This window comes from Mycothermus thermophilus (genome assembly GCF_041956435.1).
Source record: "Mycothermus thermophilus strain CBS 625.91 unplaced genomic scaffold VTJ04scaffold_2, whole genome shotgun sequence".
Taxonomy (NCBI): domain Eukaryota; kingdom Fungi; phylum Ascomycota; class Sordariomycetes; order Sordariales; family Chaetomiaceae; genus Mycothermus; species Mycothermus thermophilus.
The window spans coordinates 2,901,788-2,924,350 of NW_027191428.1; the positions used below are offsets into that span (position 1 = coordinate 2,901,788).

At 56.3% G+C, this 22,563-nt stretch overlaps 9 protein-coding genes across 9 annotated transcripts; 3 read left to right on the forward strand and 6 right to left on the reverse strand.

Annotated features, from left to right (window-relative positions):
* Window positions 1–325: 325 nt before the first annotated feature.
* Window positions 326–1,198, reverse strand: VTJ04DRAFT_3217 (uncharacterized protein; the record flags this gene model as incomplete). The annotated part of the gene is made up of 2 exons (XM_069361093.1): window positions 326–469; window positions 992–1,198. The coding sequence occupies 2 exons, from the start codon at window positions 1,196–1,198 to the stop codon at window positions 326–328; spliced, it is 351 nt and encodes a 116-aa protein (XP_069221738.1).
* A 150-nt stretch (window positions 1,199–1,348) lies between these two features.
* Window positions 1,349–3,479, reverse strand: VTJ04DRAFT_3218 (uncharacterized protein; the record flags this gene model as incomplete). The annotated part of the gene is made up of 5 exons (XM_069361094.1): window positions 1,349–1,932; window positions 1,995–2,496; window positions 2,559–2,821; window positions 2,882–3,190; window positions 3,425–3,479. The coding sequence occupies 5 exons, from the start codon at window positions 3,477–3,479 to the stop codon at window positions 1,349–1,351; spliced, it is 1,713 nt and encodes a 570-aa protein (XP_069221739.1).
* A 1,004-nt stretch (window positions 3,480–4,483) lies between these two features.
* VTJ04DRAFT_3219 (uncharacterized protein) lies at window positions 4,484–7,026 on the forward strand (the record flags this gene model as incomplete). Its single annotated transcript, XM_069361095.1, has 4 exons — window positions 4,484–4,920; window positions 5,187–5,488; window positions 6,297–6,548; window positions 6,635–7,026. 4 exons carry the CDS (start codon window positions 4,484–4,486, stop codon window positions 7,024–7,026), a joined length of 1,383 nt encoding a protein of 460 aa, XP_069221740.1.
* A 2,113-nt stretch (window positions 7,027–9,139) lies between these two features.
* Window positions 9,140–11,822, forward strand: VTJ04DRAFT_3220 (uncharacterized protein; the record flags this gene model as incomplete). The annotated part of the gene is made up of 4 exons (XM_069361097.1): window positions 9,140–10,047; window positions 10,108–10,430; window positions 10,492–10,727; window positions 10,794–11,822. The coding sequence occupies 4 exons, from the start codon at window positions 9,140–9,142 to the stop codon at window positions 11,820–11,822; spliced, it is 2,496 nt and encodes an 831-aa protein (XP_069221741.1).
* Window positions 11,823–12,609: 787 nt separating this feature from the next.
* Window positions 12,610–13,732, reverse strand: VTJ04DRAFT_3221 (uncharacterized protein; the record flags this gene model as incomplete). Its single annotated transcript, XM_069361098.1, has 4 exons — window positions 12,610–13,027; window positions 13,119–13,372; window positions 13,455–13,516; window positions 13,591–13,732. 4 exons carry the CDS (start codon window positions 13,730–13,732, stop codon window positions 12,610–12,612), a joined length of 876 nt encoding a protein of 291 aa, XP_069221742.1.
* Window positions 13,733–15,212: 1,480 nt separating this feature from the next.
* On the forward strand, window positions 15,213–15,524 carry VTJ04DRAFT_3222 (uncharacterized protein; the record flags this gene model as incomplete). The annotated part of the gene is made up of 1 exon (XM_069361099.1): window positions 15,213–15,524. The coding sequence occupies one exon, from the start codon at window positions 15,213–15,215 to the stop codon at window positions 15,522–15,524; it is 312 nt and encodes a 103-aa protein (XP_069221743.1).
* Window positions 15,525–15,687: 163 nt separating this feature from the next.
* On the reverse strand, window positions 15,688–18,660 carry VTJ04DRAFT_3223 (uncharacterized protein; the record flags this gene model as incomplete). The annotated part of the gene is made up of 2 exons (XM_069361100.1): window positions 15,688–17,472; window positions 17,551–18,660. 2 exons carry the CDS (start codon window positions 18,658–18,660, stop codon window positions 15,688–15,690), a joined length of 2,895 nt encoding a protein of 964 aa, XP_069221744.1.
* A 60-nt stretch (window positions 18,661–18,720) lies between these two features.
* Window positions 18,721–19,717, reverse strand: VTJ04DRAFT_3224 (uncharacterized protein; the record flags this gene model as incomplete). The annotated part of the gene is made up of 2 exons (XM_069361101.1): window positions 18,721–19,118; window positions 19,678–19,717. The coding sequence occupies 2 exons, from the start codon at window positions 19,715–19,717 to the stop codon at window positions 18,721–18,723; spliced, it is 438 nt and encodes a 145-aa protein (XP_069221745.1).
* Window positions 19,718–21,020: 1,303 nt separating this feature from the next.
* Window positions 21,021–21,881, reverse strand: VTJ04DRAFT_3225 (uncharacterized protein; the record flags this gene model as incomplete). Its single annotated transcript, XM_069361102.1, has 2 exons — window positions 21,021–21,684; window positions 21,763–21,881. 2 exons carry the CDS (start codon window positions 21,879–21,881, stop codon window positions 21,021–21,023), a joined length of 783 nt encoding a protein of 260 aa, XP_069221746.1.
* Window positions 21,882–22,563: the final 682 nt, after the last annotated feature.

The window sequence follows — 22,563 nt, forward strand, 5'->3', positions numbered from 1 at the left end:
GGCGGTGTCGGACCTCCGGCGTCATAAAGTGACGACCGAAAAAAGCTCTCAGTCGGGGCGTGGCGGCTGCTTGAGGCGATAGAAGCCCAAGGAGGGTAGGGGCACGTCTGGCTATCAATGGGGCGGTGCCGGAACCCCCACGTCATAAAGTGACGTGGAAAACAATGGCCCGGGATGGGGTTTGAATGGGGAGGGTGTCCTTTGAATCCTCTGGTTCTTGTCCGGGTTTGGTTTTTGGGACTTGTTCGAGCTTCGCGGATCGATCCTGGGGTGACTTGGGACGGGGACGTTGCGAGGGAGACTCGATGAGATGAGCGTATCCCTCTTATCCATCTCGTTGTCCGTCCTTCGCCCCAATCCAATTGGTGGTGGTGGTGATGAGAGAGTGGGACTGGCTGGGGGACGTGACGATGGGATTGAGATTGACAGAGCTGTGGTGATAATGGCTCAGGATTGGAGATCTTCGGGACTGATGGGATGGGTGATGATCATGACTTGATGACTGATGACGATGATTATGATTGGGATCATGGCACAGGGCGCGATGGAGTTCGGAGTTCTTGGAAGGATTTCTGGGTTTTTCACGGCTAATGGCGTTGGGGATGCAGGGTGTTTAGAGTATATCTTGTCGGAATATACAGTGACCTGACCTTTGCCACACTTTTCTTCCAATGCCAATTGTAACATATGTGTGGATCTGACGCTGTGATATCTCTGACTTGGCATGATGACTTGAAGCTGCAGATGAGTTGGCTTGGTAGATGAAATATGTCTATCGCTCAGGAGCGGAAAAGGCTCTCCTGATCCCCGTTTCAAGTGACACATCATGATCATCAAGCCGGTACCAAGGCATGATGAGGCTGAGAAAGACTCCACGTTTTTCATTCGATCTATCCAGAATCAAAAGTATTGTTGTGTTGATTTCAATATTTTTTTTCTACTTCATTGTTCTCCGTGAATCCTATCCCAACAACGCCTGTATGCGCCATACCCGTGAATGTGTCTCCCCTCTTTTTACTCCGTCCGTCCATCCGTCCATTAAACCCCAATCCCCATCCATCTTGTGGTATATCCAACCAGAAAGAACTCTCTGACTGAAGATAAAATCGCTCGTCTCGAGCAACTGACAAACCTGACCTGAAGCTGCATAAATGTCCAAAATCTCAACAACCCAAGGCGTCATGTCATGACATGACATGACATGCCGTCATCGTCGTCGTAGCTGTCCTGATCATCATCAACCCCTTTTTTTACCCAACCAAATATCCCAATTCGCCTTTTTTGTGTTTTGTTCTTTTTTGACCCTTCCCAACTCCTTTTCCAGTCCCGCTTGGTATCCTTTATACCCTCAAGCTTGGTTAATAGAACCATACCCACCAGCTCCGGCAGCTCTCTTCTTCCTCCTCCTCCCTTCCTCATCCACATCCGATCCCGACTCAGAAGTCTCATCCACAGCCTCCAAAATAGCCACCTCCTCATCTTCGTCGTCCTCCTGACCGCGGCTGCGGCCGTCCCGCAACAAGCTGGCCCTCTCACCAGCCTCTTCTTCCTCCGCCTCCTCCTCCTTAGCAAACCCCTTCCCCTCCACCATCCAAAACGGGACCACGGCCCCCGCCGCCGCCACAAGCCCCAACATATACCACGGGGCAATCGCATACCCATGCCTCACGCCCCAGCTGAAGACGGCGCCCGCGCCCGCGGGGCCCGCGGCTCGCCCCAGGGCGCTGAAGGTGGTGGCGAAGCCGTTGAGCGTTCCCAGGACGCGCAGCGAGGTAGCGCTGTTGGTGAGCAGGATGGTGACGCAGGGGAAGCCAACGATGACGGCGAAGCCCTTGACGAGGAGGATGCTGAGCAGGGCGGTATAGCGGGTTAGGGCGGAGGGGAGGAGGGCGGTGTAGGGGGTGAGGAAATAGAGGGGGACGAAGAGGATCGCTAGAAAACAAAGTTTGTTGTTAGTGGGTTGGTTGGTGGGAGAGAAAAGGGGAGGGGCTTACAAGCTACGCGGTAGCAATTCAAGACGCCGAAGCGGGCGCAAAGGGCAGGGAAGAGGAAAAACTGGATCACGCCGCAGGCGATGCCGTAGACGGTGTAAATCGTTCCGATCTTGTCCGAGCTGAGGCCGAAACCGCCGGTGAACCAGAAGGGAAGGCGGGTGTTGGACTTGTCAGGCTCGACGACGGGGTAATTGAGGAAGACAGGGAGCACTTGGTCGTAAGCGACGGAGTGCAGGGCCAGGAAGGTGTAGGACACAAGGGCGATGGTGGTTTGGCGGGTGAAGAGGTCAGAATACCTGGTCCGAACCTCTTCCTTCGGGGCCGGGAGGTGCTCGGAGCTGGACATGGCCGAAGACTGGGCCACCAGGGGTGCTGAAGCCTCAGCATCGACAAAGGATAGCCTCCTCTGCCTTGGTTTTGATGAGCGCTTGAAGGAACGTGTAAGCTTCTCGCCTAGCACGAGACCCCAGTCACGTTGGTGGCGTTTGGTATGGAGTGTTTCCTGGCCATACATCAGCATCGAATGGTGGTGGGATTCCCCGTGGATGGCATAGCAAAACAAACCTTGAGAAACAGCAGACCGGTTGTGAAGGAGATGAGGAAGATACAGCAAGCCATCAAGTTTGGCAGAGCGAAGGGAAACCGCTTGAAGAATTCAATGTGTCCAAAAATATTGGGATACTGGTCAGCAGGACGGGCAAAGAAGCCGCCAAACGCCGGTCCAAAGACTGAGCCGATACTCCAGACAAGAGGCATGATGGAGAAGGCTCTTGGTTGAAGTGACTTTTCGGGCACCATTTCAGCGACCATGGTCCGGATAATGCCAACTATAAAGAGGTTCAGCAAACCTGCAAATGTCAGACGAAGGATCAGAAAGCCAGACGTACCGTTGCCGTTACCACCGCCCATAAGAGCACGTATAGTGATGGCCATAGGAAGGCTTGTGGCCACACCCCAAAGGAGGAAGCAGACAGCAGTGTTTGCTAGACCGAGGAGCAGAATCGGTTTCCGGCCGAAACGATCTGAAGCTTTCCCCCATGGGACGGCTGTAATGCTTTGAGCGACGGAGAAAACGGCGCCGGTCAAGCCGGCCCAGCGAGCAATCTCGGTCCTCTCGACGCCAAAGCTGGCAATCATTTCAGGGAGATAGGGGAAAACGGAGGTGAGGGCCAACGGCTCGGCAAAGCGAGCGATGCCTGGGGTTGGGGGGAGACATGTTAGCAAAGAGCTAGACGAGGGAACCATACCCGAACAGTGCAGCGTTCATCACGTCTTGTGGTCTGCGAGATGTTGTTGTTGGGAGGCCGGAACGTGTAGGCTGACGTCGGCCAACCTGAATGGGCCCCCAACACTCATCCCGGATGGAGAAGGATGGACAGCAAAGGGACAGGGAAAATTATCATGGAGGTCGTCTTAGAGGCATCTCTTACCAAGGATGGCCAGCTGCTGGGTAGGCAGCTTGGGCTCTTTGTTCCCATTGGTCATGGTGATGTTGTAGATGTCTTGGACAGTGACAGTATCTTATAGGTGCATTCGGCAGCGGTGATCTGGAGAAACCGGCGTCTTGTAAACAGATGTGGTCGTCTTTAAAACTAGTAGTACTAAAATTATTTTCTCTGGGGTTGGCCGGATTACTTTGGTAGTAGTATACGCTGGACGCCCCTCTACGGCCTACGCCAACAGCACGGTAAGGTCAATGTGAGTCAGATAGGAAAAAGACTGAAGAAATCACAGACAGTGCGCCGGTGGCGAGCTCGGTGTATTATGTAGCATGTAGATACATGGAAAAGGGAAAGGCTGACAAAGCAGGCTGCTGCAAGAAAAACCGGCGAGCGGCGAGCGAAGCGCGAGAAAACGAGTGCCACAAAAACAAAGTGGGTCCCTTGCAGGCTCGAGACCGGGATGGACGTTGACAACCTACTACACCAAAAGCCAGCCAGCAAAAATGGGATGTGGTTGGCCGGACCCGAGGCTAAGGCAGGCCCAGTCCAAGGCATTGCGTCCAGTTGTCGGGGCCGTATCGGCTAGGGAGCCGGCCCCTGGTCTTTGGGGTCGGGATTCTTTTGCCTGGGTGTGTCTGTTGCTGTGTTGTAACTGCTCCTGCTGCAGCACAGATGGACACCACAAACCGTTGCCACAGAGGGAAACTGAGGGAACCTTCCAGGTTGGGGAGACATTGCGGCCCCACTTCTGCACCTCCACCGCCCGCCGGCTGCAGGCGGATGCGGGGCCGGCTTCGGATGTTAGGTCTCGGCGATAGGAACCTGGACAGGCCCGGTGACACATTGCACATGGACCTGGACCTCTTACACCATCTTGCATCCCCACTTCCGACCCTACCTACCTAGGTAGATCTCCCGCCCACCTCATGGTTGAAGATGATGTCCGGTCACGGATACAATCAGGTCTCGGATAATGGAGGGGAGGCTGCTCCTCTCCGAAGGTTATCGTTAGCCGGGTTCCCCCCCTCGCTCCGCCTACCGTCTCCCATGATCCGCTCGATGCTCACCGCAGGCAAGAACACAGGCAACAACATGGACCCGCTGTTAAGAGCGGTAGTCGACAGGATCGGTTTTTACATAGAAAGATCAGACTTGCACCAACAGCGGGTCCTCCCTCTGACGCTCCTTCCGCTGCATCTCGGGAATCGTAGTGAGCAGGTGCATGAGGAGGTTCCGGCCTGCATCATGCGCCTCCCTCTCAGCTTCCTTCAGCAACCTGACCATTGGCAGCAACACCCGACGATTGTTGGTTGCACAAGATGCCAAGCCGGCGCGGAAGGCCGACGGGCCACACCGACTCCGAAGCGCCATCTCCACCGCCGGCCCGGTCCTTGGTCAGGTCCACCATCCGGCCCCGACAACCCGGGACCGGCACCACACTCCAATGAGCAACGAGCCCTCGGGTCATGGCCATCCATATTTAGGTCAGAGGTTTTGTAACTAGCCTGGCGCTGGTCGAGTTCACATAATCTCCGAGATCACTCATCCCCTATCCTGATGGTTGTTCCTGAACAGGGCTTCCTTCCCATTCAGCCGAACCCAAATGTTGAACTGTGGCCTACCCAACCCCACCCCAACAACTGACTTCCATCAACGGCATCGTCCACCCTCCTGCCGTCACATCCCGGCCAACGGGCAACTCTGTCGCCGAAACCGCCCGGGCATCTAGTGACTCTTCTTCCCCTGAAAGTGGTAGCCTAAGCAACGGCGCCATCATCGGCATCGTAGTCAGCTGCGTTCGTTCCGTCATCGGCTTGCTCTTCGGCATCTGGTTCCGCTTCTATAAGCTGCGCAGAAAGGAGAAACGAGAAGTCATGGAAAAGGCCCAGGAAAAGGCACAGCTGCTGGCCACCCCTCCGACGGGGCCTTGCTGGGCACAAGGGAGCTATCCCGTCTCGCTGGTGTCGCCTGCTCCAGGGCCCATATCTTGGAAGCAACCTCCACCTCCGCCGCCGCCGCCGCCGCCGCCCCTTCAGGTTGGGCCTGCGCCAGGTGGGTGGGTGAGGTGAGGAGGGGAGGGATACAGCATTGGGGAACTAAGGAATGGGGGTCAGCATGATTGTGTTCATCGTGATTGGTGTGTTGGTGATGACCGGGCTTTGAACTGAATACTTGATACTTGATCTCTGGAATATCAAGGCCAGTCTTCAACCCATTTGGAACAACACGTGCACAGGTGTTGGGGGCCGAGAGCCTGTTCAGCGAACACATCGGGGCTCCGCTTCCCTTTTATGTCAAGGCCCTTCCAGCTTTGTGCAGAGCCTCTGCCCTCCTCACACTTGTCATCAGGCAATACACAGTATATGCATAACCATGCATGCGGCCCCTTGGTTGATTTGTCTGCTCCAGACTGCGGCTGAATCGGAGATCAGACCATAGGTTGGATAGGTTGATGGCTGCGTTCTGGCCCCAGCCTTGTGGCAGCAAACCCTCCTCCGAGGCTCTCAGGCTCTGAGGCTTGGGAATGGGCTCATGGATCACCCCATTGTTGAGCATGTGTCAAAAGCCCTCGAATTGGAGGAAAGACGGGCCGTTGGTATGGAGTATAAGTGAGCTGTAAATCCCATCATGTAGAGTGCGTCAGTCATTTCTTCCGATCTCCGGCAAGCTCTGCCTTGTGCTGATTCACAACTTCCCGTGACTTCAACTTTACTGTACTCCACTTCACTTCCGAGTCTAAGCACGATGAGACCAAAACGGATTTATCTGACTCTCCTCCTCAACCGGGCACGTCTTGGGGTTGCCCAGACTTTCGATAGCATTTTCTCCATCCACACCGAACGCGCGTCTTACTGCCCAGAAGGATACGAGGCGGATGAGGACTACATCGCATGCTGCTATTGGTGGGCCACCATTACGACTGCGAAGGGTCCTGACGGTAGCATGTCGCCGGCGTGCTGCCCCACAATCAGAACAACATGTAGGGGGGCAGTGCCGGTCATGTACGACTGGACGACAGACAAAGACGGGTATATGATCGTCATTACTCCTCCTGACAAAACAACGAAAATGCCAGAGACCAATGAGCCAGAGATCACGACCACAGACTTTGGTAAGGAAATTCATCCGTTCCTAAGCCGACCAAACCAATGGTTTCTGAGTGTAAACTGACCACGCCCCTGTTCGCCGTGCTTGTAGCCGAACCTACAACAACAAAAACTGAAGATGACGACAGTCCATGGGACACTATAACCCCAACCTCCCGGGCCACCGGCAGCACCAGTGAGTCGAGCGACTCGAGAGACTCGAGCGACTCGAACAGCGGCAGCGGCCTCGGAAGCGGCGCCATTGCGGGCATCGTGGTTAGTTGCGTCTGCTCAGTTCTCGGCTTAATCTTTGGCATCTGGTTCCGGTTTTACAAACTGCGGAGGAGAGAGAAAAAGGAGGCCGAGCAGGCACAAATGCTCCAGCAGCAGCAGTCCTGGACCCAGCCCAGTTATCCTACTTCGCCCGTACCACCTGTCTCGGGTCCTATCCAGTGGCCACAGGCTCCTCCTCCAACGAGACTGACGGGTGGATGGGTGCGGTGATCTATCTTGGAGGTATCTTTCTTCCGGTGGTTTGTTTGGGATGAGGCAGTTCATGGTTTGAGAGAGTCAAAGTTCCTTGTTTCGTATTGTTGATGAGGCGCTGGCAGGTACGTAGAGAAGAACTCTCAGCTTGTGTGCTTCATCATTGCGGTTTGCTCTGTGTTGTGGTGTTCAGTTCCAAGTCGAATCTTTCCGACATGTCTGGCCATACTTTTCAATCCACCAGTAGTTCAGCAGCGGATGGGTTGATGGGGCTGAGCCCAGGGATTTTCAGTAGCTGACAACTGCCGTTATCAACAGAGAGGTGAGCTGTTGCACAGGACTGCAAGGCTTGGATATGGGCCGATTCATCACCTCATAGCGTTGATCTCTGAGAAACAGGTATAAGTGAAACGCTGATGTCAAAACATGGCGGTTCTCCAACAGCAACCTGGAGAAGCCAGGAATTTGATACTGTTTGAATCAGCAGCAACTGTGCTCGCTGGCAAAGTTCAATCAGGATGAAACCAGGCCAGGTCGAGCATCTGTGCCTCCTCCTCTTTGAAACTGCCATGCCTGTGGCTGGCGCTGGGGTTTGGACAGTGCATTATAACGGAGTCATATTCTCCGCATACCCAACCCGCACACCTCCTTGCCCGACATTCTACACGCCAGACACTGGCTTTCACGGATGCTGCCGCGGCAATGAAGTCGTCGAAAGTGTAGCTGCTGGTGGGTGGGCATGCTGCCAGAAGAGCGCGGTCTGCGCGGGTACGGCGCCCAGCACCACCATCGACTGGACCACCGACACCAAAGGCTTTCTTGTGGTCCTCACCGGCGATGCTCAACCCAACGCACCGGAGCCGACTACATCAGAGGTCACCACCACGGGTAGGTAGTAGTTCATCTCCCCCCGAAGTGTCGTGTCATGTCGAGTCACAGCTTAACATGACCCCCTTTGTGAGATCAACCTACACCAACACAGGATAGCCCTGACCCAACTACTTCAACAAACGTTCCTCAACCCACCACAACTCATGACCATGACGATGATCGCGACAGTAAGAGTTGATATGGGACTGTTAGACTGGATGTGGAAACGTTCAGATGGGTTCAGGTGTGGCCTGTGATGGACATGATTCATTGAGGTGCTGGATGGACTCGGATGGGATGTTGGTTCTGGTATCTCTGAAAGTTCCATGCTCTTCCCCTGGTAGAGCGAGGCTAAGAGTGCCATTGCTCATTCCCTCTCTTCTCACAGTTGCGGCAAGAACTTCGGTACCTGCCTCTCATGATCAAGTCTCTCTGTTAAGAACGGTAGCAGAGAGGACCGATTTCACATACAAAACCCAGGTCTGCACTAACAGCGGGGCCCCGTGGACTTCCCGCGGTGTCCCTTCCCTCCTTCGTTATTCCTCTTTGCAACTTGGAGTTCCCGTCCATCCCTCAGGTAGGTCCCTGCAAGGACAGAAAACGGTGTAGGTCCGGGTTCGGACGTCTTTTATCGCCCTGATGGCTTGGCAACATGCAGTTGCAGGCACAGTCCCAAATTAGACGATTGCAGAAGTCCGGGCATGCATTGCGTGATGCAGCGGGAGGTCGAGTGATGCCGTGCATGCAGCTGCTGCGGGAAGGAATCAAAGCAACCTCACCAATGCGCCCTGGCCTTGACACCGCCGGGCGACCACCTCACCGGCCCCACTCTCCGGCCGGTTCCCGCCGCCGCCAAGGTCGGGGTTGGGTTCCAGCCACTTCGCTCCCTCAGCCACAGTGGACAGCCACAACAGGTTGCCAGCCGGGGTGGGTTTCATCGGGCTTGCGTCACCTCCAACCTCCCGAACCACATGCCCATCAGGTTGTCATGTCAACCTAGACATCTGAGAGAGTTCGTCTCCAAGGAGCGACTCGTTGACTTCATACCCTGACTCCGTTAACGTCTGTGAGACTCGCCGTATCATGGCTGATCAATAAGTATGTCAATTTATCTTTAATATTCATATTTACTGGGGTCGTTGTGCATGTGAATGAGGCCAGCCCTCACCGTTTGCAATACGCCAAGTTGAGTGTGTTTGCCTTGACCATATGCGAAAGACATGAACCACCGAGTTGACAAACAAAAGAAATCATAACCAACATGGCTCCTCCGCGGCGCTCTTATGTGCCTCTAGAAAGCACACCACTCCTCGGCCGAGCCCAAACTGTCCAGACCGTCCATCGTCGTCCCCGCGGTCTGCGCTCCTTGATCACCCGCATCCTCGGGATCTTTTTAGTCATCTTCCTCCTTGCCGTTGCCATAAATCCAGAATCCTTTCTTGGTTGCCGTTCTCCATATGACCACGACATCGCCTGGCCATGGCTATGTCCAAGGCACAGACTCAACGACACTGAGCTGCACCGCATTCTTCTCGACACTCCATCCAGCGATAAGATCGAGGAATGGAGCAGATATTACACGGCCGGGCCACACCTCGCCGGAAAGAACGTGTCCCAGGCCTTGTGGACAAGAGAAAGATGGGACGAGTTTGGCATCGAGTCTGACATTGTGGCTTACGATGTCTACCTCAACTACCCCGTCGACCACCGGCTGGCCCTCTTGGGGAAGCCCAAGAACGCCAAAGATGCTGACTGGAGCGTCACCTACGAGGCGCCCCTGACCGAGGACGTCCTCGATGAGGACCCAACCACATCCCTTCCCGACCGTGTTCCGACGTTCCACGGCTACTCGGCCTCCGGGAACGTCACCGGCCCCGTCGTTTACGTCAACTATGGCACTTTCCAGGACTTTGAGGACCTCGTGAGGGCCAACATCTCCCTCGAAGGCAAGATCGCCATCGCCAGGTATGGTGGCATCTTCCGCGGCCTCAAGGTCAAGCGGGCTCAAGAACTCGGCATTCTCGGCGTCATCATCTACAGTGACCCCGGTGATGACGGCGATGTCACGGAGGAAAAGGGCAAGAAAGCATACCCAGAGGGACCTGCTCGCAACCCCAGCAGTGTGCAGCGCGGCAGTGTTCAGTTTCTCAGCTTTGCTCCTGGTGATCCGTATGTCCTTTATATGACCCTTCGAGGTATCTTTGGCGGTCCATTAACCAACCCTAACAGCACAACCCCGGGATATCCGTCCAAGCCAGATGCTCCCCGTCAACCTGTCCACACGGCAATCCCGAGCATTCCATCCGTCCCGATCTCATACCGTGACGCCATACCCATCCTCCAAGCCCTCAATGGCCACGGCCCCAAGTCCTCCGACTTTGGTCGCTGGTGGACGCGGAACCAGGGCCTGGAATACAAGGGTGTACAGTATCACATAGGGCCGACCCCCGAGGACGTCGTAGTGAACTTGTACAATAAGCAGGAGTATGTGACGACTCCGATATGGAACGTCATTGGCGTCATCAACGGCACGATCCCGGATGAGGTCATCAGTAAGTCGTGACAAAACAGCTCGTCAATGCCCATTACTGTGGCGCTAATCACGCAACCTAGTTGTTGGGAACCATCGCGATGCTTGGGTTGCAGGAGGCGCTGCGGACCCCAACAGCGGCTCCGCCGTCCTGAACGAGGTAGTCCGCGCCTTTGGCAAGGCTGTTGAACAAGGCTGGAAGCCGCTCCGTACCATCGTGTTTGCGAGCTGGGATGGTGAGGAATATGGCCTGGTCGGCTCAACCGAATGGGTTGAGGAGTATCTCCCGTGGCTGAACGCTACCAACGTCGCCTACATTGTATGTGAATGCACTACACCGGGGATTCATGGAGCACTCGCCGTGTGCTAACTACTGACCTTGCAGAACACCGATGTCTCAGCCCGCGGCTCGCGTCTCCGCGTGTCTGCGGCGCCACTGCTCGAGCAGGTCATCCGCAACGCCACATCTTCTGTCCTTTCTCCCAACCAAACCATCCCCGGACAGACCGTTCACGACGTCTGGGACGGCGTGATCCGCACAATGGGCAGCGGCAGCGACTTCACCGCGTTCCAAGATTTTGCCGGCGTGCCGTCCGTCGACATCGGCTTCGACGTCGGCCCAGGCGCGCCCGTGTACCACTACCACAGCAACTACGACAGCTTCCACTGGATGAGCGAGTTCGCTGACAAAGGCTTCTTGTACCACCGCGCTATGGCACAGGTGATTGGGGTCATGGCTGCCAAACTGGCCGATCAGCCTGTGATCCCGTTCCGTGCTGTGGACTATGCGAAGGCGTTGGATAGGTATATCAAGCAGATCGAGGACAAGCTTGAGAAGGCTCTGTCGCCGCAAACCCTGGAATCCGGGTCCTCGTTCATGTTTGAGGATCTGGATGATGACACCTACTTCGCCCTGCGCGCCAGCACCTCTTCCAACCTTACCCTCTCCACCACCTCCTCTAGCCACTCCGCAGACTCCTTCCGCAACTCCCTGGCCCACCTCCGCGAAAAAGCCCTCCACCGCTTCACCCACCGCGCCAAGCACCTCGACCGCCGCGCCGACAGGCTCATCCACCACTTCTCCCCGCCCAGCGACGACGATGACGACAGACCGTGGTGGCGCCGTTGGTTGGACTTGTGGCTCCCCCACCGAATCCTGCTGGCGCGCGAGCTGCGGCGGGTCAACACGCGCTACAAGCTCCTCGAGAGGGCGTTTCTGTACGAGAAAGGGCTGGACGGGCGGAGCTGGTTCAAGCATGTGGTGTTTGCGCCCGGGTTGTGGACGGGGTATGCGGGCGCCGTGTTCCCCGGGTTGGTGGAGAGTATTGACGCGAGGGATTGGAAGAATGCGGAGAGGTGGGTGGGCATTATTAGGGAGAGGATTGAGGAGGCTGCGAGGGGGTTGGAATTTTGAATGTGATGGGGGTGGAAGTTGAAGAGTGTGGTGGAGAGAGGGGGAGATGTGGTTGTTGTAGGCTGCGTGACTGTATGCATAGGTACCTTAAGTAGATACGTAGCAAGCGATGGAATGTACCATTTTCATATAAGTATCATAAGGAACCACCTGAGTAAGGACAGTAGAGTCATGGACGACAAGAGTGGCCTGATCGGCATTGCTAGAACCGCCTTGTCATCATCTTGGGTGACTTACGCAGCAAAATGTCACAGCAACTTCGTGGCATGCCGAAGGCGATTGCTGTGATGCGATGTCATCATGTAGCTGCGGCATCCACAAGCACACCACTCGCACAACGGCATTGACTCTGGATCTACTCATCTGGACATGCCTGAGCTTTGCGAACGTTACGCCCCATGAATGCACTGGATGATTGCCGCGGAATACAAACCAGCAGAGAGACCGACATCATGTTATCCAAGGGTATCGACATTGTCACGGATAATCGTGACATATCATAAAACGAGCTACCAAAACGACCGACATAACATACATACCCACCCACCTACCCATGCCATTAAGTCGCCTCGAAATAGAAATAGGCCGTCTGTTGTTCCCATAAGATTTCCAATGTCCATATTTCGGACCATTACCCTCCTGTCCAACAACCCACCGCTGAGACCTGAGGTAGACCCCCTTCTCTACCAACCACAGCAACATAGAGGTAACAGCGCAAACGCATAGGTAGAGCTAGCTAGCTTGCTAACCCATCCAACCCCTCTCAACCAAGCTACCTATGGCCCCTTTACTGCGGCGGATACGGCGGCTGCTGCTGCAGCGGCGGCGGAGAAGCGGCCCTCGGATCCGCGCCGTACGAAGCCAGGCTTTGACCCGTCGGTTGCGGCACGATGGGCTGCGGCGTCTGTTGCTGCGGCGGGGGGCTAGGCGAGTAGAAGCCCTGCGGCGGCACCTGGGCGACGACTGGCTGCTGCTGCTGCTGCGGGGCAGGCACGTAGTAGCCGCCCTGAGGAGGAGGCGCGCCGTACACGGCCTGCGGCTGCTGCGGCTGCGGAGGGTAGGGCGGCTGCTGCTGCATGGGCACGACGACCACGGGAGCGGCTGGGGCAGGTTTAGCCATGGAGAGCGGGACGCAGTGAAGGCCAGCCTGGCGGTGGTGGTGGAGGCGGATGGAGTGGACGACGAGGGAGGCGACGAAGAGGAGGCTGTTTGTTGGATGGGAGAGGAGGGGTTAGTAAGTTTGGTGTTTTGTTCCACTGACATGTTGGACGAGGAGAGATGGGGGGAAAGACTTACAACTCGAAGACGCCAAACACGCCGGCTACCAAGGCCGTGTGGATGCCACTCTTATCTTCGGAAGTGGCAATTTTGGAGTTTCTGTTGAGTTCTTTCATCCACGGCGCGACGAAGTCGAGGACCAAGGGGAACGCGATGAGCCACATCACGACATAAAAGATGTCAAGCCCCAACACGGCCCAATAGTTGTAGATGATTGGGAATCCAAACTCGTACACTAGGTGGTATATGGTTCCCAAGAAGGTGAGGACCGTCTAAAGCAGGAGACACGCACATAGAGTGAGCCATTGACCCTCCCGACACTTCTTCGGCACGGCGCTCATGGGGAATACTCACCACAGCCAGGGCCATGTTGATCTCATCTGCCTCGCCCCAATACTTGTTGAAGTATGAATGGCCTGGCGAGACAAGCGTCAGCAACAAGAGGTGTGATCCAAGTGGTTGGTACTATACATCTTGAAGAAGCACGTACCATTTGCTATTAAGCCGAGGATCACAATGGCGAGCACGCCCTGAGCAATCCTGATGCCAATCCAGTATTGCGGATAGATGGGGATATGTTCCTTGCCGGGAATCCGGAGGTTGGACCGGCTGTCGATTTGGGCTTCGCTCATGATGGTCTCCTTAATGCTGTCTCAAATGAAGCTCGAGGGCAAGCTGACGTGCGGCCAGACAGAAGAAACAGAAACAAGGAGACGGAGAAGACAAATGTGAATCAATGCAGTTACCTCGGAGCACAAACCAACGCTGATCCTGCCGTCACAGTAAGCAGAGAACAAGCAGGATACCAGCAATGGTATGGAGTGCAAACAGGCGCGCCGATGGATATCGAAGGACGCGCGACAACGACACGAGGAATGAAAGGAAAATCCCATCAGAACGAGAGAGAGCGCGCAGACCCCGTCTTATGAGGAACCTTCATGCGCCTAGCCACAAGCCCTTCCCTCCATGTTTACGTGATCCCCCGGCAAGCAGCAGCAGCATGCTTGGTTGGGATCCCCATCAACCATCCAACAAAGACAGGCCGTTCTTACGTAGCATCCTTCTACCGACTCACTGACTATGAGTCTTGGCTCTTCATGGGGCCGTCCAGGGTGGGCATAGCTCCCCTCCGGGGTTCCTGTTGGTCATCCGGACGGGAGCACCGCAGGTACTTACGGCCTACACTAGGTACACCGCAGCATGACGCGGTCAGCAGCATCCCCGGGAGACAAACGGGCAGAACCACCATTCCTCGTGTGCTTTGTGCTGTATGTACATACTACAGTCCCAGCAAAGCAACAGCAGTTTGGTGGTGGAGAGGGTTCCCTTTTAAGCTTAAGTATGTTCAACAGCACTAACCCGGTTGCTGTTGACCAGGGGGGGTTGCACGCAAACCCACCAGCTGAACTTTGGACGACTAGGGCTCTTCTACAAAGTATGCTCAGCCGCGTCTTGTCGATGACGGGGGTTTGCGTTGCCGGTGCCGTGCCGCAGCCCTGCGCTCGTTGTTCCGTTTTCTCATCCCAGCTCTGTCACGCTCCAGACAGACTCCGGACAGAGTCGGACGAACCAGTTATACCTTTTGCCCCATTAAGACTCCTCAAACTCAAGGATGCTTGTGTGCCTCAGATATGATAGAGGCCGTGTTATATTATAGGTGTGTACTAATAGTTACAGAGCACGACACTGCAAATTGAGATGTGGCGGTGTCTGATGGGCTGGTATGCCTGGTGCTACTGGAGGACATCTGCCGTGCGGCAACTAGGGAATGCCATCCAGACGCCTCAACAACCGTTGGCTGTGTAACATTCCGATGGCTATAAACTGCTTCTACTGGGTGATCTGGGATCAGGGCGGAGATGGCCGGCGCTATCTCCCACAAGGCTGAACGATTCTGTAAGAAGTCGGCGCAGACAACAGCCGCTGACGGGAGGGCGTCGAAGTCAAAATCAGCCGCTGACGACATTTTCAAGAATGCAAAAGACAGAAAAAGAGTCTCATTTGAAGCTCTGTCAAGCATAATTGACGACCGAACTTCAAGATCCATTCTTCATCTGGTTGGGCTAACAAGACATTAACAGTACCAAAAGATGCTGAAGAAACCAAAAGACCATGCCTCGAGTCCATCATGCGTCTGAGAGGGAGATATATATGTGGTATACGTGTCAGTTCGACGGCATCAACATGAGATATCTTTTCATCGTGCGGGCATATTTTCCTCCTCTCGTCGTCTTCGACAACTATCATGACGGGCGCTATGAAGGCCCAATGCAAACACCGCCATCCCCGATGAGAATGCCGCTAGAATCAGACAATAACAAGAGAGATGACAGGCATCTCGACGAGAAACGAAGAATGCGGAAAAGGCGAAGCGGGAAAGTGCCGAAGAGAAATCGAAGGGGTAACAACAAAAGGGAGTACTGAGAAGAAAAATGAGTAAACAGGAGAAAACATCAAAATATAAACCAACATCGCCCATACACACACCCCCGTCCAACGCTCACATGTAAACCCCCAACAAACCCCCAAACACCTTCCATGCACGTCTTCATACCCAGCACCCCCCCCCCCCCACTCAACAACTCACTCACGAGAAATCGTCCTCATCCCTCCCCAACCTCTCTACCCGCGCAACCAATTCCTTCATCTCCCTCGCAATCTCAAACGCAATCGGCGGCAGCGTCTGCGTCCACATCTTCCACTCCTTTCCGCCGCTTCCTTCCTCCGCCAGCTCGCGGCCTCTCATCCCCGCCTCCACCAACCGCTCCCTGCAGTCCGCCAACCTCCTCACCATCTCCGCGCCGCGCTGCGGCCCGCCCGGCGCCGTGCGCGTCGTCTCGGCCGTGACCTGCTCGACCACGTCGGTGATGACGCTGATCTCCTCCGACACCTGCTCGATGCGCGCGTCTCCGCGTACGAGCTGGACGAGGTTCTGGATGGTCTGGACCAGCACGGCGGTCTGGTCCTCAAGGTAGATCTTGAGGTCTTCGGCCTGGCGGCGCGAGTCGGCGGCGCTGGGGCCTTGTGCTGGTTGTTGGGCGTAGGAATTGCCGCCGCCGCCGCCGCCGCCGCCCGGAGCGACGGAAAGTGCGCTGTTGAGCCCGCCGTAGCCGCCTCCGTTCTTGTTCGCAAACGACTCCCTGGGCGAATTGACCGCGCTATACGCAGACGAGTCGGCGCTGGCGCGGTTGCCGGGTCCGCCGAGGCCTTGGAAGGGCGCCGGCGCAGGCAGGGTGTCGGTGACCGAGGCAACGCTCCGGCTTTGGCCGTTGCTGCGCGGGGAGAAGAAGCCCGTGGAGTCAACGGGAGTCACCATGCCTTCGTCTTCCTCGGCCTCGAGCTCGTCGTCGGGCGTCTGGCGGATCTTGGCGGACCGGAGCAGCTCGACCACGGCGGCGACGAGGTGGGATGCGGCCACGTCGAGCAGGGAAACGGGCGAGATTCCGGCTGACGCCGCAAAGTTCTTGGAGGCCGTGATGAGGTTGTTGGCGGTTGAGGAGACGCGGGATTTGAGCTTTTGGTGTTGGGCGGCCGCCTCGGGGCCCAAGCCGGCCGACCCAACGTCAACGTCCTTGGCAATGCGCCGGACGCTGACGACAACGCCCTTCATAGCGTCAATGACACGATCCGGAACATCCTCGTGGGCGCGGCGCAGCAGGTCGTCAATAGCAAGCTGGAACTTGGTGACGTGGAGGTCCTTAACCAGGCCCGCATCGTCCATGAAGCCCTTCTCGCGCAAATACTTGGCAGCATCATTGTCGACGGTGATACCCGTCGAAGACCCGCGCATATCACGCAGTTGGGTCTTGATTCGGGCATACCGGTTCTGCCACTCGCGCACCTCCTTCTCGAGCGTCTCGATGGTCTTCTCCATCTCGGATTGCCGTTCCCAGGCGCCGTTGCTCTGTTCCGAAATCATGCGCATCTCACGCAAAAACTCCTGTGCCTCGCGCCGCACCTCCTCCGTCACCTGTTCCTGCTCTTCCAGCGCCATGCGCAGCGCCTTGTTCTCGCGCTCAAGCTCCGCATCGGTGGCCCCGCCGTTGGCGCCGCTGCCGCCGGCTTGCCGGGCCTGCTCCAACTCCTCCCGTAACTGCTGGATCTCGCTATCATATTCGCCACGCATCCGCTCAATCTCTCGTTGTAACGAATCGTTCAGCTCCTCAGCCTTGGCCAGTTTGCCCTCGAGGTCGGCGCGCGCATCTTCCCACTCCTGCTTGGCCGAGCTCGCCGCTTCGGCTTGCGAGCGTTCTCCGTCCATCAGGTTCATGAGCTCGTCGTCCTTCTTTTTCAATGTATTTTCCATGTCCTCCAGCTTCTCTCGCAGATCGCGGACTTGTTGCTCGTACTCCTCGATCAGTTTCTTCTCGGACTGTGCATTGGGAGTCAGTCATCAACGAGCATTCTCGGGTGTCACGTCTATCTGATTCAAAGATGGGGCAAAACCGACCTCTGATTGCGCTGCGCTGCGTTTGCTATCCCGATTATTCGGAGAGCGCAGGTCATATGCATCGGAGCCAGGGGGATCCGCGGTCGTAGGGCTGATGGCGTCGTCGTCCTCCTCAACCATGGTGCTCTTGTTAGGAATGATGGTATTGCTCTGGAACTGTTTGGGCATCGGTTGCGCGTAATTGGGGCCTCCGGGACCGCCCGGCGACGGCGGGACCGGGAGGTTGCCATTCATCGGGCCAGCCATTCCACGGCCGCTTCGTACGGAGCTGGCTTCGGACGGGCGGCGGCGGCTCTGGTTCCTCGGCGGGTATCCGTTGACGGGGGTCTGAGCCCGGCTCGGAGGACCGGGAGCACCGCGCATGGACATGGGACTTCCGACTCGGGGGATATCAGCGGCGGCGAAACGGGGGTATCGCCTCTCGAGTTCGCAGAAGACATCGGTGGCCAGGTCGCGAAACCGTGGAGGCCCGAGCGATGATAGCTTTTGTCTCGCCTGGTTGCGCTTCGGGTGGAAGTTTTCTTCGGGGAGCAAATACTCGGGGGGTCCGGTGCCTGGAGGGGCGTTGGGAGGTTTCCGGGCGTAGGCTTCCCGGCGCTTGAGCTCGTCGTAGACATCGGTACTCAACTCGAGGAATTGGACGCCCGTGAGGCGCTGGAGCTTGTCGCGGGCTTTGTTCGGTGGAGGCTTGGGGTTGCCGTCGCGTGACGTCGCCGAGAGGAATCGCTTGAGAGAAATGTAATGCTCGCTGAGGATGAACTCTTGGTTGTCCGACGGCTGGCTCTGGCTCATACTGCGGCCGCTCTCGCTCCTCGCATAGAGATTGGTGCCTGTGCTAGACCTGCCAACGGAGGGAGGCGGCGAGGGACCGTCAACGCTCCGCGGACCCGGAGGACCCGGGGGCCCTTGGGGGCCGGGCAGCCCTGGGGGAAAGTTGCCGTTCATGGGAGGGCGGGCTGGGCCGGCCGAGTCAGGCGGCGTGAAAAACTGACCGGGAGAATTAGGCTGGTACGGAGAGTACGGAGACGCGTTCCTATCGCCAGGAGGATATGGCCATTCGGGTCCGTTTACAGAAACAGGCGACAATGGCGGCCCATTTCGGCCGTTCATGGTCTTTGGGTAAGATGGTCGAGGTCGCGGGTTGGCGGCCTCGGGAGGCGTGAGGCCGGGTCAGGGGGTCGGGTATGAAAGGATCGAAAAAGGGCGGACAAGCTCAGGGTGTACTTGGGGGTTGACACAGGCGAGGTTCGGTCGGGACGTGCCACAGGTTGAAGCACAGACTCGGATGCCCAGAGGGTTCTCTGGGGACAGTATGAGGGTGCCGTGGTGGGCGGTGTCGAGTTTGTCGCTGTGGTTGTCGCCGGGTTTCGGGATGACGTGGGGTCGTCGGTATTCACACAGGACGGAACAGATCGGGGCCAGGAGGGCAAAACCCAGATGGATGGGCGAGCGGCGAACAAAGTGTGGTTCAAAGATCAGCTTGTCACAAGCATGAAACGCCGTTGCTCTGTCAAGGTCCCGGCCGGAACCAATGCAGGTGGTCAGGGGTGGAGGGCTGGAAGGGAGTGCTGGTCAGGGTTGTGTATGGCTGGTTCCTGCAGGGCAGCCAGTCTGTTGTCTGTGGCTGCGCCAGTGACACTTGGTTGGACCACACCTGACAGCGAAGAACAAGTCGCACAAGAATGGCTGCTGAGACAAAACAGAAACAAAGAGACAACGACAAGAAGAAAACACCGACTGGGAACCCAAGTAAAAAATGGAACGGCAGCTCAGCTCCTCGCTCAGGGTCAAGTGAAGGTCCGCCAAGCGGGTTCGTAAGGCTGGTCCTGGTGGCCGAGTCCGTCCCGAGTCCAGATCCAGGTCGGTCCGGGTCCGGGGCTGGGTGGGTTTCCGGGCGACGGGAATCTCCCAAGGCGAAGTGTTTTGGGGGTCTGGAACTGCAACACCAACCTAAGGGAGGCTGCGCGTCGATCCAAAAGACTCAGAGATGGGGGAAAAAAGATCAAGAGAGGATGTTTTGTGTCTGACTTTGTTCCCTACTCCAGCGTGACTCCTATCGCTTTGTTCATTCAACCTCCCAAATTCCATGGGGCGGTCCATCTCATAGCAAGGCGCTTCCATTCATACCGGACCGGGTTCCGTTGCTTTGACAGCTCTGACCGAGCATTGGGGGGAAAAGACTCCATCCACCTTCAGCTGCAATGCCATGTCGGTGGGAAAAGGGATCGGGATGTGGGAAAGCTTGAGAATGCGCCAGATCCACCCGCCAGCAAAAACCTTCCCCTTACCCCTGGCATCGCAATTTCCCAGTGCTTGTTTAGTCGCGCGCTACGGAAAGAGCCATGCCAGGCGCTGACAGTCGGCGGCAGGCGACTGCCGGGTCGGGAAGCTGGCAGGTGGTCTGAGGGTTAGCGCCGGCGATCGCTTTCCATGTGGATCTCAGGGTTTGCCGATGCTTAAAAAGGAACATGCCACACACCACGTTTTTTCTCCCACAACACATCAACAACAACAAGCATAAGCCCATCATTCCCTGGGACCATGGAAGTTCTCTCCCCCGTTTCGTGTTCCCTCTAGGAATATGGGCAGATGATCATGCTTCCTCCTCGTGGCGGTCTGTGTTCAGGAGGGGCAGCTCTCTGCCCATCTCCAGGTCCACGGCTGCCAGGTAAATCCGGAAGCAACAGACACAGACCATCAACTTCAAGTCTGCTTCTGCTTCCATCCTTTCCCGTATGAGTAGATTGATTCACGCCACAACTCTGCACGCCGATTCTTTCTCCATGTAGCGTCCCAGGACAACCACGATCCGGCCTGTGCCGCATCCTAAACCTGGACATGTTTGATGTTCTCTGGATGCCAAACGTTGGGTAAATGTCCATCTCATGCGTTCGTGAAGAGGGTGCACTACAGTAAAGCTTCTAGAAGAACCATGGAAACTTGCTGTCCATCCAATGAGTTAAAAACCAAATGTCATGCCGTCTCTACTCAGGTATACGCATCATCGTGGTGGCAGGATAGAGGTTTCTATGCTTGACGGGAACCTGTCAGATTCGTTTCCCGGTTTACTCCTTACGACCTGTTCAACATGGCACACGGCATGACTCACAATGCCGACCCAGGTTATGGAATATATTAGTAGAGGATAACACAGCGTTCTAGAAATCGGCGGATGGTAGTGTGGACGGAGGAAAAGCACGACAAATACCGGAGAGAAAGCCTGTATGTCGTGATCCTCGCTCCCAAAGTGAACACCCTGAGTCGTGCCTGAGACACACATGCATCATTCAGTTCATTAATTAGGTAGCCACATAGTTCCCTACTTCATCATGAAAACCCCCGATATATCTCCCAGAAAACCCTGCTTGGCATGTCCATCCATATGGTCCACTCCCGAACGCCATGCTGTCCCTGATCCCGGAATAAGCTGCCCCAATTGACGCCAGAATCCCAGTGAAAGAAAACAATCCTCAGAACCACGCCAGAGTCCACGTCGCTGGTAAATCAGGCCACCTCTCTTGCCACTCCCCCACTACCTCAGGCACCCTCTCATCAAAGCTGGCCCTACTCCCCGGGCCTGCCGCATCAAACACCGCCGGACCGACCTTCTCCCTCTCCTCGACTGCCACTTTGTTCAAAGAATCTGCCAAATCCACAATGGCACTGCCCCCAATGGACGCATCTCGGTGGTTGTCCCTGATATCGATATTTATCACATGGACCGGCCGATTCAGCGGGGCACCGCGATGCATCAAATCATCCACCACCGCGTCCCAGCAGCGCTCTTCACAGGTAATCACGATATCCGGCACTCCGGCCTCCATGCCGGCCGCGCCCTGGTCCTTGTTGTCGAGCTGCTTGATGCGCGGGGCGCCAATGACCCAGTCCTGCCACCGCTCGGGGCCCCACTTGATAGAGCGGTTGCGCCCGAGCATGTTGAGCAGGCCGTTGGCTTGGTACAGGCGCGGATCTTTGGCCTCGAGCTCGCGGTAGATGCTGTCGTACGAGGTTTGGTTGAACTTGTAGACGTTGGGCTGCGATTGGGTGGGCCCGGGCAAGCGGACTAGAGAGCCTGTGCCAAAGGAGATGACCGGATAGTTGGCTTGAGCCAGGCGGAGGTGGCCTTCCATGGAGCTGGTAAGGCAAGAGAGTTGGCGTTAGCAATCGGCAAGGCAGATGGGTGGAAGCTGGGTCATTTGGGAACACACATACCGATTCTGGTTGCTCGCACAGACGGTGCAGAACTTAAGCTTAAACCCGGAGGCGGGGTTGCTCTGTTCGGCCTGGGGTGCCGAGGAGGACGACCCCGCGCCAGCCTCTGTTGTCGCCATGGCCAGGCTGATGATGGGTGGGTGATGGATCGGGTTCCTTGTGGAATGAATGTGGTGATGGGCGGTTGGCCCGTCTGCGCTAGAAGCGGGTGTTAGTGGCCAAGGTCTCACACCCGACAGGTCGGAAGAGCACAAAGCATTGATCAAATGCCGGTATCAGGAATATAGCGTATACGGTAACAGATTTTGTCATCAACGCCTGCGAGGCAGGTCTACAGACAGCTCCAATAAAGACTTCATCACATCGGGCTAACTGAGCGGATGGCGATGGGAAAGTGGTAATCCGCAACGTCTCCTTACCTTCAAAAGACGGAAATCAAAGAAGCTATGTTCTCATGGTGGTTGGCGATGGCGCATGTGATGGTGACGTGCTTGTGGTTCAGAACCTGGAAGATCAAAAATCTGTTTGGTCTGGAATCCTGAAGCTTTGTTTTGTGGCAGTTTCCGCTTGGAGCCTGGAAAGCTTGGCAACATGAGGCTCCCCCATTCTGCCGCATGTTACCGCCTCCAGAAACAGATTCCCCAGCCCGACATGGTACCCCACCCAAAGATGCAGGTGTTTCAGGTTTGCAGCCCTTGTCCCAAACCGGCCGAGGTTTCTGTGCGACAACGCCTCACAATTGCATGCGACGATGAGGGGGACTGCCAACTCTGGCGAGTGCAACACAACACCGCCGGGTCA